General features: G+C 46.7%; 1 protein-coding gene across 3 annotated transcripts in view; it reads left to right on the top strand.

The window, feature by feature from the left end:
* ALPK3 (alpha kinase 3) overlaps positions 1 to 18,113 on the top strand; it is a 34,585-nt gene that overhangs the window by 4,568 nt on the left and 11,904 nt on the right. The window contains exons 2-4 of one of the 3 annotated variants that reach the window (XM_040601045.1): positions 7,837 to 7,958; positions 15,490 to 15,607; positions 16,897 to 17,905. In XM_040601045.1, the coding sequence (XP_040456979.1) occupies positions 7,837 to 7,958; positions 15,490 to 15,607; positions 16,897 to 17,905 (1,249 nt within the window). Of the gene's footprint in view, positions 1 to 7,836; positions 7,959 to 10,463; positions 10,900 to 11,659; positions 14,541 to 15,489; positions 15,608 to 16,896; positions 17,906 to 18,113 lie in introns of those variants that run through there. The other 2 variants (XM_040601047.1, XM_040601046.1) reach the window with 2 other exon arrangements.

Here is an 18,113-nt window from a genome sequence, read left to right as displayed (position 1 = left end):
TTGTCCAATATTTGCTTTGCTTGCTTTTGTCCTTTCTCATTCCTTGATGTCTTTCAACTAGCTTTGTTTAATTTGGTTTAATTTGGACCATACAAGCAGCAATAATTCAGAGTTAAAACACATATCTGAGCCACCTTCAGAGTGTTACAGAGGCTGATACAGGAGCATGTAACTTAATTTATTGTTTTCCACATCCTCTGTTAATGAAATCTAGCTCTAAATTGTTACATGCAAGTGTATGTCCATCTGAGCTCAAAGTATATTACTTGCAGAAAACACAGCCATATTTCTGCAGCTCTGACATAAATTGGTTCCATGACCTTGACAAGCAAAGACTTGATACATCCATTTTCCAGTCTGTAAAATAACAATGTGTTTTGTACAGTTCCATAGCACTCACAGCTGCTTTATCAGAGGATTGCTGATAATTACTGCCATGGTATATGAAACACAAACACACTCGTTCTGTGTGTGCATGAAGCGCTTGATAAGAAGTGAGACACATGGCAGGAAAGAAGCCTTAAGCATAACCATATGTACATGAAAGCTTCATTGTTGGCTTTTAAATGTTGAAAAGGGTTTGCTGCTGACAGCTGAAAAGACATGGAGTGGCTTGTATTTTCGCAAGTAGTATTAACCTTGAAGGAAGAGAAGTTCATAGGAAATCTTATACTTGGAAGTCTGCATGTGCAAAATATGCTCAGTGTCATGGGTCATAGTGCCAGCAAGAGGGAGCATCTGCAGGGGATTCCAGGGCCATCCCTCTGTCCTGCTGCTGGGATGGAAGGGCTGCTGGTTCTTGGTGTGCTTTTCTGAGGAGCTTTTGTGCAATGCTCTTTCCATCAAAACATGACTTGGAGATCTCTGCTTTGCTGTCACTGACACATTTTGTTGTTTACTTGCTGCGCTGGGCAGCTTGTCTGGCTCAGTTTTCGTGCTGTAGAAGAGCACTGAAATTTATTAATAACTGTTGCAGCTGAAGCAGATCAAGTTGATGTACATGTGAGGATGAAGCCACTGTGAAGCCTATTTCAGGGTCTCCGAGCTCTTGTCAACTTCTGTATGAGGACGTGAGCTGGAAGGAGAAAGATTTATTTCAGGAAGAGAAAATACAAAAAAAAAGGGAATCTCATGCAATGATTGTATGAGAGGGTTAGAAAAGGTGCCAGACTTTTTTTTTTTTTTTTCAAGCAGCTAACTTTTTAGTGCCAATGAGGTGATGTACCAGCCTAGGCCATAGACTTGAGCAATGTTTTTAGTGATTAAAAAAAGTGAGTAGTGTTGACAGTTCTGCCTCTTGTCCTTGCAGCGATACTAAAATTTGGCAAATGCATGAAAACCAGGGAAGACTGTCTTCACTTCTGAAGAAAATTGTGAGTAGCTGAAGGGCTAAAACCTTTAAGAGGATGATAAATGTCCAAAGGATTTTTGAAAGCATTTGATGAAACAGAGTATAAAGAACCAAGGCTGGTAGAAGGTACATAGTAGAGGGGTATAATTCTGTGGTCCAGTGCATCAGCAGTTAATAACTAAACCTGTGTTTTTAGGGCTAGCTCTTAAAAAGCTGTGCTTCATTTCACAGATGCAAGGTGCCCCAGGAGGTTTTCTTCCCACCAGCACTGGAAATGCCTGGAGCAGACCTATCTGAGCTTTTCTTCTCCAGCAGAGAGAAACCAGTACTTGTAGTCCTTGATGCACCCACTTTAGATGTGTTCCTCCGGATAAGATAAGCATTTGCTTTCAACCATTAACTATAATGGCCCCAAGCTTGCTTGTGGGAGACACATTTACTGCTGATACTGCATTTTATTAGTGGAGTCCTGTACTGTGTGCACTAACAAGTCTCTGCGGAGCATAGGACACAGACAGCCCAGCTCCAGAGAGTATCAAGCTAAGCATGCTGGGGTGTCTGACATGCCTGGCTTAGGACTTGCCTGTTTCCAAGCAGGTAAATTTGGTTTTAAGTCTGATATAGTTATGCCGTTGCAGCTCTATGCAGGTATGCTGTGAACATAATTAAAACTAAGTGAAACACCAGCTGCCTGCAGGCAGGGCTCTTCTGACTGAACCATTCAGAATTTGATCTTGCCTTTCCTGGGTTTAAATCTCTAGCATGAAAAGCAAATTTTGCTTGGTTCCTTAAGGTTAAACTTTAGTTAATACATGGATCTTTGTGGTGATGACCTCTTTCTTTGGATAATATCAAGACTCCTCAAGAATTGCCAAGTCCAGTATTTAGCACTACTTCACACACGTTGTGTGATCAACACTGGGGATTAGAAAAAAGTACGGACAATGCTCACTGTTTGATCACATTCATGAGCACAAGGGGTTCATGGCACAGGCGCCCTTCACTCTGACTCTTGCTATTTGAGTGATTTTTCTTTACATCCAAGCCAAGACACCACCCCATTTGTGTTATGCAAGAAAATGCAATTAAAACCACACTTCTGCCTACACTAGCATTCTCCAGTAAGCTTTTAGGATCTTCCCTGCTGGCTCCTCAAGTGATGCCCAGGTCCTTAGTATTCCTGGAGGCTAAAAGGATGTTTCTCTTGCACTAGTATGCGGAATGTTTTGGGTTTCATTTACTGTTGAAAAGCTGGTGGTTGAGACTACTTTAGCTGGAAATGCAACTCATCATCTTGACAGAGCACAGGGACACTCAGTGCTCCTGCCCCCAGGATCACCTGTGGCTGTTTTGCTTGGGAGGGCTGTGGGGAGGGGCAAGCATGATCCAGCTGGGAGGGTAGGACGAGAGCAGCTGGAGGTACAGTTTGAGGTCTTACCTGTTAGGGTGGCTGGGAGTGGTGAGGACAAGGTGACATGCTGGTCAGTAAGGCAGGTAACACAAAGGCATGTCTTGCAGTGCTGGAAAGGTCATGGGGCTTAAAAGGATGCCCCAAGTGGTGGGGCTTAGCTGGAAAGACAGAGTTCCTCTGTCTGACTTCTCCCATGGGCCAGCACAGTGCATGCAAGATGGATGGCTGATCATCTGCCTGTTATGGTTAGTGTTTGATTTTTCCAGCTGGACAATGCCTGATCTGTTCATCCTCTGGCTGTGTGAACAGCATTTGGCACTGGGGAGAGATCAGGGTTGTGTGGCTGGGGGTGGAGAGGGTGAAGCTGCTGCCAAAAGGGCAAGTGCCACCCATGTTTGTTGGGTTAAAGCTACTTCTGAGCAGCTGTCTGAAGTTTCTGTCTTTGCTCTCCTGATCTGAAGGAGAGGAGCCAGTGAGCTCTTCAGTGCTGGGCTTTTTCCCAATGAAAATGTGCAATTATTTGTGTAAAGTATCAGGCCTTCAAGCTTTTTTACTTGTTTGTGTGGAGGTTCTGTCTTCACAGGTGGAAGTGGTATATGGTTGGAAATATGGTATATGAAAACATGAAAATATGGAAATATGGTATATGAAAACAACAGTTTTCAGAGACACTCTGTGGTCATTTTTAGGGCAAGACTTGGAAGTCTTGCTGGCTTCAGTGTGATTGAGACTCACACAGAGCCTGGAGGTGGTCATTTAGGTAGGAGACCCTTCTTGGTTCTTCATGCTGTCTTCTTTAATGTCATCATAAAGCACTGACATTTGGTTGTTCCAACAGTGCTCTTCAGTGCAGAAGGTTGAGGTTTGATCTGTCTGTGCGTACCTACGTGGGAGTCTGACTTGCATCTCAAAGTCTGTGCTGCAGTCATTTCTGAGGCTGTATGGTGAAGTTTTTGCATAGGCAAAACTAACACTATCTTGGTGTCATTAAACAGTTGAGCTTACATGCTGTTGACTAGCTGGTACCTAGTCAGCTTTAGGCTCTTGATTGCCATGTGAGTGAGCTCAGGGTCTGAGGAACCTGCTCCTGACGCCAAAGGGTTAATGCCAAGAGGTTACTTTCTACAGCCTGCAAGGGGCTGCTGCCACAGTATGGCAATATGGCCTTTTGACTAGGATGTGAGTCCTTGAAGACCCTCCTTTGGGAAAGCTGGTGGCCATGGGTAAGTAGCTCATCTGGGTGTCCCTTGTGTAGGACTTGGGTATTTGATTATTTATTTTTTCCCCTCTGAATTGATTAATGATATAACATGTTCCTGCAAAGAAAGCAAAACCTGTAGATTCTTGTAAAGTCTGCTTCCTTTATTTTAATTTTTTGCCAGACCGTAGTGATTTGGTTGGCAAGCTGGAAAGCGGTGTATAGTGACCAGAGAGTTTTCAGCTTCTCCAAAGAGCTGTCCTTGGAAGCACAGAGGGTGACCAGCTCAGGCCACCTGCTTGCCAGCAGAGAAGTGGGCTTGCAACGGTCTGTACTCCTGCCTGCTGTTTAATTGAACATCTGGCGTGGAGTGGTCTGCTTTGAGTTCAATGCTGCAGAAGGTGCATGGAAGGCTCAGGTGCTGCTTCTTGGAAACCTACTTGTATAAATGTCCTTACACTTACTCTCTGTGGTTAATGATAATTTCATTTTTACAGCCTTTAATTTCAATTGACAATGTGGCTTGCTCATCCCAGCAGTCAGCCTCAGTAAGGCAGCTGTACCTTCTTTTAATAGGAACTCTGACCTGTGCAAAATGACTCATCATTAATAAGTCTCAGTAATGGTTTATTTCAGCTCCCTTCCATGCTTCTCTGTCTAATGATTTTTATGCTGTTTTTTGCTTAGCTTATCAAGCAGCAGATTCTCTCCCTCCAGTTTAGGAAGGTAAAACTACAATGCATTAAACTGCTCTGACCAAACACTTTGCTGAATCTGACTGCACATGATTAATCTGTAATGCTTTGGTACTAATTAATTAGTAGAGAGCCCTGAAGTGATCTAACAGTCTTACTCTGCATGATTGGATCCCTAATTCTTGCTTGAACTGCAGATGGCAAAGTGAATGTTCATCACAATTCCTGTGTTAAGGTGCAAGAAATACTCCTCTCTTAGCCAAAGGATGGGTGTTCAGCTGCCTTATATTAAAGTGAGAATTCCATGCAGAGACATTAAAAATTAATTTGCCTGCCCTGAAACTTTTAAAGAAGAAATATTCTTCTTCCCCTGCCATCCTGTGCTTTATTATAAAGGTCCTCATTCATTTGAATTCTGCCTTGAGATGTACTTTGCCTTGGGCAAAACAACACATTTGGAAATCAGCTGGCATTACTGGCTTGCTGCAGAAGCAGGTAGCTGTGGGATTGCTAACTGAAAAAGTCAAGAAAAGAAAACCATGATGATGAGGAATATACTTCTCAAATCTCCCTCTCCTGCATGCTGCTTTTGTATGGAAATCTCTCTTTAATGTAAAAAGGCTACTGAATTGCTGGTGTCTTCTTCCTAGGCTCCAGGGCTTTTTCTGTAGCAAAGATGCAACTTCAGGAAGGCCCAGAGGAACAGCGGCTGCTGCTTTGTATCAGATTTCTTGCATGCTCTGAATTACTGGTTTAGAAAGCAATTTGAATTGGACAAGTCTCATTGCAGCTGGAGTGAGTCAGCTGAGAGCCCCACAGTGCTGCAGTCTCTAAACCCCCCCCTGTGACTAATACAATGGTTTCTTTGAAAGATTAAATAGACCTTCCAGGGCGTCCTGCCAAGTGTACATTGGGCAAGTGTCCTCTGATTCATGGGCTGTGCCTGTGGAGCCCCCAGCTTCTGGCGATGCTGCTTTCCTAAACCATTCAGTAGCCTTTGCTGAATTTCACCTGATTGTGGGATTTGCACTGAACAGACCAGACTTATTCTTGGTGCTGCCTGCTGATACCGTTGGCTTGGTACTGGGATTAAACTTGGTCCCAAGTGTCACTATGTGTGTGCAAATCAGTTTTTATTTTTAAGATGCTGATCTGGTTGCTCTCCTGCTGGGGTGTGACATGTTCATTGATGCTATTGATGCTTGGGAAGTTCCTTATGTGGATCTAAAAGGCATTTACTGGTCTAGGACTGGGGATCTGTATTGAAGGGGCCATCAAAACCCCACCAGTAACTGCCTTGGTACTGGATTGTCTGCCTTGCTCTTTGGAAATGGGAGTTTTTTCTCTTGAGGTTGGAGCATGGAAAGGTTTGTCTGGTTTTAAAAGGCTGTTGGCTCTCACAACCCTTTCCTGGCCCTGGAGTTGTGTGAAGGGTTGCTTGCCAGGACCAGTCTGATTTTCACAGAAAACAGTCTAAGCTGTGGAATCTGTTTTTTACCCCATCCCACACATGTTTGGATGTAGACTGGGCTTATAACCCTCATTCAATAGATGAGTCAAGTTTACAACAGCCCTAGCTGCCCCTATCCCACACCCTTACCCAACACAAAGTGCCTGGGAGCTGGGTGAGATTCTTGCTGCATCCCAGTTTATTACTTGGGGATTCATCTCCCTGTGCCTCTTACAGACCCATTCTAGCAGGAAGCCAGAGTGAAAATCATAGCACTGTGGCCTCCAGGTAAGTTTTCTGGGTGGATGAAATGGGTAGTTGCTCTGGCTGAAGCTATCCTTTACCTTCAGCCATGTGTGCAGTTTAGTCCTGGTGCAGTCTGTCTGTGCACCTGACCTTGCTGGGTTCACGCTAAATGTGAGGGGGTTTGTTTTTCCTGAACAAGTCTACTGCTTCAGCAGGTAGAGCATGAGTAGCAACAGCACCAGCATCCTACTTGTGAGGCCAGGGTCCTCCTCACAGAGCCCTCACCACATGCTATGGGCCCTTCTGCTCGTGGAGAGCTGTGTCAGGAATGGTTTGGGGGTTTGTTCGATCTCTTGCATGTCTCTAGAAGCTGATCACTTAAGGAATGTCTTTCACTACTGAAAATTATGTAAGTAGAACTGCCAGCTACCAGTTCTCTTGCGATACTTGCTGTTTCTTGTAAGATCCTTGTACTTGAGACCTTTGGGTCCTCTTTCCTAGTGTAAATATACAGTGTTTTAATTGCAGAGGGAAAAATGAAAAAAGCTGTTTCCTTCCAAGAGCCCCAGAGCACTATCCAAATGAAGACCCAACTTGGAATTAAATAATTTTCCTTTATTTCAGAAAGCCCAGATCTTCTGGGGCCTCTCTTGGTGAAGCTCCAACAGGCTTGGCAGTGCTGTATGAATATGGTGACTTATTGCTATCATTGACTAGCGCTTAAATGACTGGAGAATCTAAGGTCCATTTCTGAGCTTCATAGACAGCACTGTTTGGATAGTTCTGGCTATTTGGGTGTCCCAACCTGAATTTTGAGGTCAGTGCCTGAGCTCATGGAGTATGTAGTTTAAGTGCCTACCTGCAGCAGTGAGAGATTAAACAGGGAATGGATGTCAGCTTCACATATAATTCCTGAGCTCAGAAAGCTGCAAGCCAGGCTCAAGGTCTCCTTCAGTGACCTGTCCCTGCAGCAGGCAGGTTTTCTTGATGCAGAGCTTTCAAAGAGGGCTTGTGTTTGGGAGATGTGTTCAGTTTGTACTTAGCCTGAAATTACATATGAAGTTTACACAAATAAAGTAAAACCCCAGTGAACAGAACACTTGAAACACTGACGGTGCAGTACTGGGAATGTGAAGCTGACTTTTTTTAGGGTCTTGCTGTGAGCCTGCTGGCTGATCAAAGAAGTGTCCTGGTATAATCAGAAACTAAAATGGTTCTTGACATTCATTACCCCAATAGCCATAAGGGCCAAGACAAAGGAAACATCTCCCAAATGACACTTTAGGTTTTGGTCATCTTAAGAGTGAAAAGAACAGTCAGATATCCTGACACTGGACTGGACTTGTGAACAACCTAGTGTAGGGATGGTGGGAGGGAAGGAGGGCATTTAAAACAAGAACACAGGCTTCTGAGATAAGATAGAAAGTGGACACTTTGATTTTTCTAGTACTTTGATCTCTAAGAAATGCTTCTTGAATCTTCCAGGAGCACCTTCTGCACAATCATTTCTCAGCTGACGGAGGAAACCCAGCCACTATTTGAAACCACTATCAAATCCCGTTCTGTGTCCGAGGACTCTGATGCTAAATTCACGTGCATAGTGACAGGTAACAGTGTCTTCAGTGAATAACCTGGTCCTGCCCTCACTTGCTGGACTTGCACTAGTTAAACTCTAGAGCAAGTGAAAACAAGACAATACTTATGTGCACTGTTGTCAGGCTGCCAAGTAAAGATTCAGCAACTGCATGATGATTTCAGCTTTAGTGTAAGGGTGGGGGGAAAACACCTGAGATTTAAAGAGGCAAAGGCATAAATAACCTAACATCTCAAACAAGGCAAATTAAAGACCAGAAGATGGAATATGCTGGTTGCTGCTTGGGCCAGCTACATTTTATTGTCCTAATCTCTGCCTCTTCTCTAATCCTGGACTCTGTAACTCGGGAATATGCAATTTTGAAGAGTAAGGCAATCATACTGAAGCCAACTGTGGCTCTTTGGCTGTAAATGGTTAGAGTGCAGCTGCATTTGCATCAGCAAAACCTGTGTGTCTGTGAACATCTGAATAAAAGCAGGTATCTGCCCAATGAGCTAAAATCTAACCTTGGGCAGGAAGGGTTTAGGCCAATAAGAGGAGAAGGCTGAGAAAGAGGGCTGGTACTAAGGCATTGTGGTGATGTATAGCAGTGGGTTGGTGTAAAAGCAGGCAGCCCCTTTGCTGATGAGCTTTTGTCCTTGAAATATAGAAACTCTTTTTTCCACAGTATATACTTGTTTACAACTCTGATCCTTCCTGATGTTGCTCATGTTAATTATTCTGACAGGTTACCCAGTGGGAGACATTAAACAAGTCTGTAAGTTTTGGAAGGAGAAGGGTATCTCCAGTGAGCCCCTTAGTCACAAGGATCAAGGCTTTACCAAGAGTTAGGAAACCTACTTTGACATTAGAAACATGCTGTAAATAAGCTGTGCACCAGGAAACGCAGACTGTGAGCCCTTCTGACAACTAATGGCTTTGATTTCTTGGCTCTTCTGTTACGGATTTCTTTGCAGGAATATAGCTGGTGTATTGATTTTATTTGCTTAACTTGAGCAGACTGCTTCCTGCTTCTAGGGCAAAAGTGGGCTGCTAGGTAGATGCCTCCAAATCATGCCCTTTAGTGATTCATTAGAAGGGCTTTTCCAATTAAAAGCTTTCTAAAAGCAAAAGCTTGACACACTGTGCAGTAGCATGTAACTGGCCATTTTGCAAGCCACGAGTGTCAGAGGTCAAAAAGTAAGTCATGGTTAGCTGTGTTAGGAAATCTTGAGTAACAGCAGATAGAATTCTCTTCCATTTCCCCTTGCCTGAAAGTGTAGAAGTCCTGCAGACCCAGGGCATGGCTGCTTACTGCAAGGACATGTAGTAGCACTGCTCTCCCTTTCAGCATTTCTCACCTCTTTTAAAGTGCCTAGTCCTGGCTTCTCTCACTCGCTTAAGTCTTCACCAACTGCACCTTGAGGTTGATAGTTCCCTCTTAACAAATTTCATCTCTTCCAAAGTCTGGATGATTCCAGCAGCTCCGCATGGGCTCTCTCAAGGTGAGGTGCACTTGTGCAGCTGAGCTCTAGTACACCCATGAGACTAGATGGGTGACAGGAGGCTGGGAAGCGCCCTGCAGGTGTGATGCCCAACATGCTCACTCCCCTTTCAAGAGGAATGGGGATGAGATGCTTGTCAGCCCTGCAAGGAGACCTTGTCCATGTCCTTTCCAGCATCTCACCTGGAAAAGATAGAGAAACTCTTCACTGTAGATTGCACAGGAGTTATGCTGCCAAGGGCAACCTCCTCGGCTTGTATCAAAATCAAAGTATCAACCTCTAGAGACAGATTTGTTCTCTATCCAGTCTGTAGCCCTTCTTGCAGTTCATCCTTGCTCTTGGTAGGCAGGATGCTGCCTTCAAGTTTTGGATGACCTGCTGATGCTGTGTAGTGCAACCTGGTATACTGTACCAGCTGAAAACTTGAACTGATAGTGGTCTAACTTTCTACTCAAGTGAAGGACAGTGTCAAATGAACATCTTCAGCATGTAGCCTATCACAATATTTTTGTACCTGGTAGACTAGATTGGGGGATGTCTTTATGCATTTAAATTAATAAACCTATAAAACTAGGAATTTTCATGGAAATGCCCTTTAAAAGCAGCCTGGACCACCTATACTATATGGTAATCTGTTGCATGTGGTCCTGTGAACTGCTTTAGGAGCTGGGGATCTCTGGGAGAGAGGGGCATGAGGTGGAAAGCAAACTCCAACTGCAAAGTCTGATCAGCAGTTCAGGTATCTCCCCATGCCATGATGTTTGCATTCAACTGGGAGACCTTATGGGGAGAAAGGAAGTGGCGGTTGCATCCCTGGCCAGTGATCAGAGTGGAACCAGCTCAGTCCTGCTGTGGCTGGAGTCCAGGGACACTTTGGTTCATAGACTCGCAGGAGGCAAAGGGCAGACTGTCAGCTGCTCCTGTTTTGACTCTAAACCACAGACATGGATATGTGACCTACAATAACATCTTAATATTTTTTTTGCTGCTTCTTGACCAATAACGAGAGTTACAGGGTAGTCCCACTTCTGTGAATACCAGTGACTTTCTGGACGTGTCCTAGGAAGGCAGCAAGATACAACTGTTTGAAGAGCCAGTCCCTATAAAATGTGCTGGGTGGTGCAGGCAAGAAAAAAAACAACAGTCAGGCAGAGGCAGACTTCTGATGCTCTTGGGTGGTTGTGCAAGCCCTTCTTTCCTCCTGTTGCCTAGTTCTGCCTGCCTACCAGTGTCCCTAGTACATCTGACTTGATTGTTTTGGGTCAAATCTTGCATCAGTTATGACGTGTTTTCTTTTTTAGACAAAATTAGTTCATCCTTTGAGAGATGTGAAAAAGGGAACAAGAGCACTTCCATTTACTGTGCAGTTTCTTACAGAGCAGAGCACACCATGCTTCTTTGCACTGAGTGCTTTTGTTGGTGGGTCTGTCTGGACTTCAGGATCTCAAGGTTCATCACAGATACTCCTCAGTGAGTGGATATTGGGCTCTTCAGAGAGTGGTCCTTATTGGAGGTGCTACTACAATAATTTTACAACTCTTCAGTCATTGCTGTTATAGTGTTGGCTGGGAAGGAGAGATGTTGGCTGGTGAAATGTGGGGGCTTGGATGAAGGGACCTGGGCCTGTGACTGCTTGTTAGGGAATGAGGCCAACTGGAAGAGGTGATGATTGGATCTAGTAAAGACCATTGTGTGTCAGTGCCAGGTATATTGCACAACTGCCTCTTCAGCACTGTTTCAGTCCTCCTTAGGCAGGTTCAACTCCTCTGACCTGGCTACCCAAATCATCAGCCCAGGAGCTACTAGGTCCTGTCACTCCCTTCATGGGTCAGTGCTTGTGCTTGAAGAAGTGTCCAGGCTGGTACCTCTCCCATGCTATGCAGGTGCTTGATCAATGTGGGCATCTGCACTCGAGTAGCACATCCCTAGAGGGGACAGGAACAAAGCAACATGCCCAGAAGCAGTCTTGTTTTATTGTAGAGCTATGGAAGGGAATGGGCTTGGGGAAGGAAGCTGGAGTCAGATGAGCAGAGAATCGCATGCCTAGTGGATGAGGATTTTAGTAAGTATAAAGCTGAACTTGTTGCATTTGTGGCCCTCTTAGGGAAACGTTTGAAGGATGAGAATTAAATGCTTGAATGAAGGATGTCTGGAGAAATGCAGGGGCTGTGAGAGGGGTTGATGGATGGGTTTGGGGATGGGGTAGTTGAGTACAAGAGCAGACAGAGAGCTGGTGGGAGGCGAGGATGCCTGGATTTGGGGCAGTCAGTGCAAGAGAGGGATGGAGAATGAGCACGCAGGCTGGTGGCATGGGGAGCTACTGCTCTTAGTGAGTATCTGTCCCTCCTGTCAGCATTACTGGATGCTTCCTTGTCTTCAGGTGATGGGGAGATTTAAATTGATAAAGCCAGAAAGGATGAGATCTTACCATGACTTTACCTCCCAAAACTGCTTGAAGCCCTTAGTTCACATAGCTTGTGTAAAGCAGAAACGGGAAACTGGAGATTGTGTAATTGTTCTAAACTTTCCACCTTCCTAAGTTTCAGAAGGCTAACTGCTGCCTGCCCCAAAAAAGTTGCTTTAAATGCAGTTTCTCTAGGTGATTTTGGATAACTATTGCAATAACTGTTTTGGATAAGGTCACCAAAGCTCTGAAGAATTCCCAGACTTCTAACAACTTTGGGGAAAAAATGTTTGATCTAAACTTGGCAATCTCCGTGAAAAAAAAAAATAAATCTTTGCATAGAAAAGTCTCCTGGGTCCTGCAGTAGCTGGTCATCATGCTGGAGCAATGCTTCTGGAAGACATACTTCCCAAAAACTTTTGCTGGGCTCAAAGATGTGCAGTGGACACCTGCCCTCCTCCCCAGGAATGCCCAGCACCACTCTGTCTGCAACTGGGGGACACTTGCTGGTGAACACATGGGACCAGCTGCCAGCAAATCCTTCTTGTCACCAGCTGTACAGTGGGTCTACGGGAGTGACAGGTTTTGGAAGGGTGAGTGCCTGATCTATGAATGGCTGCTCTCTAGCAATGTGCTTATGTTAAGGGTGGGCAACTGGCGCCCTGCAGTGTGGCAGTACCTGCTGATGGTGCCCTTGGGTCAGCTACCCTGTCCCACTGGCACCCTTAAAACTGGCCTGTCATGGCAGCTGGGCTAACTACAGATGTGGTTGCAGGGGGTGTGCCCAGGAGTGATGCCTGCCCTCCCCACCCCGTGAGCTAGGGGAATTTTATTTGCTCAGAAGCCTGAAGAGTGATGCCTACAGTGTCAGCAGCAGCTCCCCTCCAGTGGAGTACAGGGAGCCTTGCCCCTGCACAGCATCTCTTCATTCCCTGCTTGGTTCCAGTTACAGCCCCTAGGGAAGGACAGCTGGTGTTTGAACAGGCAGCTGGGGCCACTGTTTCCGCGTGGGAGGTGCGAAGCCTTTCAGCATCCCTCTGTCTACAGGTTTCCAGCCATCACTTGCCTGTAGCTCCCTTTCACTGCAGGCTGGAGGCTGCAGCAGGGGCTAGTCCCTTCTTGTCTGTACTGGGCTGGTATGGTGGTAGCCCCTGGTAGGGAGCAGGTAGCCTCAAGGACACAAATGCTACAGGTCAAAGGGAGTTTAGGCTTAACAGGAGGAAAAGCTTTTCATGGAGCCACTACACAGCTATAGAAATTGCAGCTCTTTCTGGCAGTTGTCAGCTGGGAATAGGAGTCAGCTGCAGAGGCTACGGGGCGGGGGGAACACGACATCACAGGTTTCTTGGAAATGATAAGCTTGCAGTTCCCAGAATTGGAATCCCTTTGATTGCTGTTCATAGAGTATTAGGAGAATCTACCTGCCAGCTCCCTGCATTATGAACTGTGGGGGCCTCCTGAAGGTCTTGTATGCAGAACAGCCCTTGGGAGGGCTGGGGTTCCCCTGGGCAAAGTGTGAGCTGTGTATGAAAATTGGTTTGTTCCTTTTCCCTGGACCAGAAGGAAACAGCCACATGCTTATTCAGCTCAGGGTACAGTTGCCAAGTATAGTCAGTAGCTAATACTTACAGAAAACATAAGCAGCAGCATTGATCCCTGGTGATCCCATCACTAGGGTACACTTGTGGCCTCCTCCAGTTAGCACTTTAGGGCTCATTTGCTTCAGCTGTAAGTATCTGAGGGCTTTGCACTTCTTATGCAAACTGCTTTGGAGGGCCAGAGCAGCAGCAGAGAGCAGAACATGGCAAGATGGGGACTAAAGGGGAAGATGGAGAGCCTTGCAAGAAGGGCTTCAGGAGAGAGAAAGTCATGACTTAGCTTCCTGCAGAAGAGTAGGAACAAAGTACTAACCAACAGAAAGCCAAAGCTGCTGATGGTAGCAGTGGGAGGGCAATGAGGCAGGAAAGGGTGCAAGAGATGTATGGGCAGTGGGGATGGAGAGGGTCGATGCCAGGGGCAGGGCATCTACCTGACCTCAATGAGCAAAAGAAGATAATAGGGGAAAATCAAGTCTGCAGGGGTATCTAGGCTATGGGGATGGCTGTTCTTTATGGAAAAGAGCAGGAAAGAAAAATTCTTTTGAGACTTGCCCTAACCCTGTCTGGTTCCAGGGGGCTAAGTCCCTCGAGGCCCCAGAGGATGCTGGAGAGCCCCAGCAAGCAAGGAATGGGGATAGGGAGTATATCAAAAGAGCAGACTGTGGCAGGAACGGCCAAGTGATACATGAGGAGGAGCTCTGGTATATTCTGCTTTTCTAGTCAAAGGCATTTTGAGTTGGCCAAAACCAGGGTGAATTCCTGCTGATGAATCCTTGCTCCTGGTCTTTCACTCCCACTATGGGACCTTCATGGGAGCAGGTGTAAGCTGGGCTCAGGCATTGCTGCAAGCTGCCAGCATCTCTGGCTGGTGCAAATAGGAGGCTCCTGACCCTGGAAATGAAAAGGGCCCTGGTCAGGTTGGCAGCTGGGAAGGGTCCAGGTTAGGTGGGTAGTGCCCTGTCCCTGCCCTCTCTCCACTTCAGAGCCAGAGTCTGGATGCATTGGATATTCCTGGAGAGCCTTGCTGGCCCCATGCCAGGGCTGTTAATGAGACCTGACCCTCTGGCTCCATTCTGGGATGCTGGGGAGACCCTTGGGGACTGGTGGAGGTAAGCAGTGTGCTGGACTCGCTTTGGCAGCACAGAAAGCCAGCAGGAGATAAGCTTCAGATGTCTGTCCTGGGGCTTTGAACAACTGTTGAGCACATCAACTTAAGCGGAGGCATGATGTGATCATTGAAACTTTTATCCCATGCCCTTGGGGTCAGCTTGGCTATGTGGAGAGCCCTGTGTGAAGTCTGGGAACCAATGTTGGCCACTAGCTTGAGCAGTTTTCCCCTGAAAACTGCTCTTATTCTGAGCAAGAGCTGCTGCTAGTGGAAAACTAGGTCTGTGGCTAGCCCTGGTTCATGTCAGGCACTCATGCTGATCCACCACTGCTGTTGCTAGCAGGAACATGGCTGCATGCCCAGCCTGCTAGCCAGCCAGTCACGCACATCATGATGTCATTTTACTGAAAAGGCAGGTGACATCTGTTGTCAAGTGACATTTGTAGGACACCAGACTGGCTGTGATGCAATCAAGGTTGTTTCTGTTCAATGGAAACTTTTGGATCAGCTTACAGGCTGTGACACTTGGTGAAAAGCTGTGAGCTCCATGGAGGGGTGGATGCCTGTTTTCTAACCTTAGCCTTAGTCTCAGCAAAACATGCCTCTTCCTATAAAAGTGACAGTATGCTCACCTTCTCCCAGCCAGTGTTACAGGAGACGATCGTGTGATCTACTCCCCTCTGTTGAGGGATGAAGTGCTAGGATTTTTTTTCTCAAAAATAGCCCTATTCCTAGGAGTGATAAAAGACTTGGATAAACCCATCAGGGTTTCCACTGACAACACTTTCTGCTGTGTGATGTAAAGAATGCAGTGAGCCAAGAATAACATGTATCCTATTCTGCTGGAGCATTTTGTTTTGCTGTTGATACCTTGTCCCCACAGGAGCAGGTGTGCTGTGCTACTGGTTGCAATGTTTCACGCCCTAATATACCACATGTCTCCTCCCCAGGATACCCACAGCCAGAGGTGACATGGTATAAGGATGATGAAGAGATGGACCGCTACTGTGGCTTACCTAAGTATGAGATATTCCGTCATGGAAATCGCCACACATTGCAGCTGTACAAGTGAGTAGAGAAGTTGGAGAGTGGTTGGATTTGGTGATGGGAGCTCCAAGCACATTTTCAGTATTTGGAGGAGCTGGCTGTCAGCAGTGATCTCCCCTCAGCACCCAGGCTGGCCCCTTCTGCTCCCCATTACCATGTTCCTGGCTGTCCCTTCCCCTTCAGCTCTTTGACTGCCTGATCACATCAGCATGAGATCCATTACTGCATCTGGGAATAGCTGCCGTGCTGAAAGCAAGAGGAAGGTCAGGAGAAATTTCTCTCTGGAGCCTTCAATGCTGGTGGCAATGTGTGCTATAGCTGCACCAGATAGGAGCTGAGCATTAGGGTTGGGCGAAGGTGAGCAAAGGGGAAGTACTAGCTGCCACCAGGATGATGGTCTGGGGGATCAGGCAGGACAAGGACAGAAACAGTTCATATGAGTGTTCTAGGCAAGGGCAAAGAGACAGAGGGGCTGCAGCCCTCACCCAGAAGGACCTTTCATAGTTCTCACTGTGAGGTCAGGGAAGGAAAGGGCTGCTTTGGCACTTGGATGGAGGGCCACCTCTATTCATCCCTGACTACCAGCTTCTTTTAACTTTAAACGAGGACCATATTTCTGGAGAGCCAGGCACACACCGTCTGTGTCCCTGGCAAGCAGAGATGTGTTGCACCTCAGGTCCTGGATTTGGGATGTCAGAAGGTGTAGCACTGTCTGAAAGAGCAGAATATTGGTACTGCTGATAGTCCTGTCATCCTTATGCTTTTAGCCTGGCTTTTCTGCCACCTCAGGTGTGCTCCAGGTTTCCATCAGAGGCTGGTTCACCTCCTGCCAGGAGCAGGGATCTCCATGGGCCAGGCGTTCCTGAGGAGTGAAAGCAGAGATGGCATGTGTATGCCTGTGAAGCAGAGGGGGAAGGCTCTAGTAAGGTAGTAGAATGGAGGAAGAACAGAAATGTCATGTAGGCTGTGAAGAGCTAAGAGGAGAAGATCCTGCAGAGGAATATGGCCAAGAACAGCTGGGACGCCTGGTGCTAGCTGTTCCTCCTCAATCACAGCCCTCTTATCAGAGTTACAGCTCAGGGCAGAGCTGAGTACTGGTTTAACATCCAACTTGCTTATCAGCTAGTGCTGAGAACAGGCAGAGCCTGGGGAGGGAGGCCAGCTCCAGGCCTACCACAGGTACCTCAAGGGCCATGTCTTTGTCTTCTGGCCCCTATGGAGCAAGAAGTGGGACAGCATGTATGCCTGTGTGCCCAGCCATAGTGCCTGGGGAGGATGGGCAGGTCTCATGCAGAGCTTTTGGTTTCCAGGTGCCAAGAAGAAGATGCAGGCATTTACCAGGCCTCAGCTAGAAATAACAAAGGCATTGTGTCCTGCTCTGGTGTGTTGGAAGTGGGAACGATGACGGAATTCAAAATCCATCAGAAGTGGTTTGACAAAATTAAGAGAAAAGCTGAAGAAAAGTTGCGAGAGATAGAACAAGGCAAGAAACGAGGGAAAGAAAATGTGGAGGTGGAGAAGCTGCAGGGAATGAGCCCTGATCGGCTCCAGAGGAAGCGGCGGCTGGCCAGGGATCTGAATCTCCAGTCAGGAGCCTCTAGGTGGGAGGAGGATGCAGCAAAAGTGCATGTCGCAGATTCCCAGTCTATTAATGAGCCAAAGGAACAGCCAGTCAATGCGGTGACAGGCTTTCCAAACAAACTGATAGCACCTTTGAAAGCAGAGGTGACCACCAATGGAGATGCCCCTTTGGAAAGTGTGGAGGAGAATGGGAACAGCTTTCTTGCGTACATCTACGAGACGGTGGAGGACCTAGCAACTAAGCCAGTGGCAAAAGACTCTGCAGCTAAAAAGAAAAAGAAGGTGGAGGCTCCTCCCGCAGTGAAACAGGAAGCTTCCAAGAGAGAACAAAGTGGGCGAGACAGGGCCAGTCCCTCTCTAAATCCAAGGTTTGCCCCTCCTGTCCCCTTACGCAGGAGTGCACGTTTAAGGGTGGCAAATGATCAAGAAGAGGAAAAGAGTCCAAAAGTCAAAGAGCCTGGGAAAGCTGTGAATCATGATACTAATGGTGACATGCACTTCTCTTTGAAAGAGATGTATTTTGATAAGCAAGTGAAGCCAGCAGCAGGGGAAGAGGAAGTGGGAGCCAAGGAAGAGGCTGTGAGTGAGGCTGCCCTGCAGCCTGTAGCAGTCAGCAGACAGACAGAGGATGCTCTGCCATCCTCGGAGGTGATGGAGGCAGGACCTGTGCCGTCTGAGGGACAAAGAGGCCAGCACCAAGCCCAGAAGTTGGAAGGAAACAAAGCCGTCAGTCCAGAGGTAACTAGGACAGAAAACAGCCAACACAAGGGTTGTAACAAGAAAATATTTGTGCTGCACCATTGTATTGTGGCACCAGCTCTGAGAGGCTGCATGTATCCCATGGGATCTGCTGCTGAGGCTTCATAGTTCTCCACTGGCAAAAGCATCCAGGAAAAAGGTCTTTCTGGACTTTTTGTGCCCAGACAACAGAGCTTCCACCCCATCT

Source organism: Falco naumanni, chromosome 7, assembly GCF_017639655.2.
Source record: "Falco naumanni isolate bFalNau1 chromosome 7, bFalNau1.pat, whole genome shotgun sequence".
Classification (NCBI taxonomy): Eukaryota; Metazoa; Chordata; class Aves; order Falconiformes; family Falconidae; genus Falco; species Falco naumanni.
The sequence above is the reverse complement of the archived record's forward strand: the minus strand, read 5'-3'. Positions and strand labels throughout refer to the sequence as shown.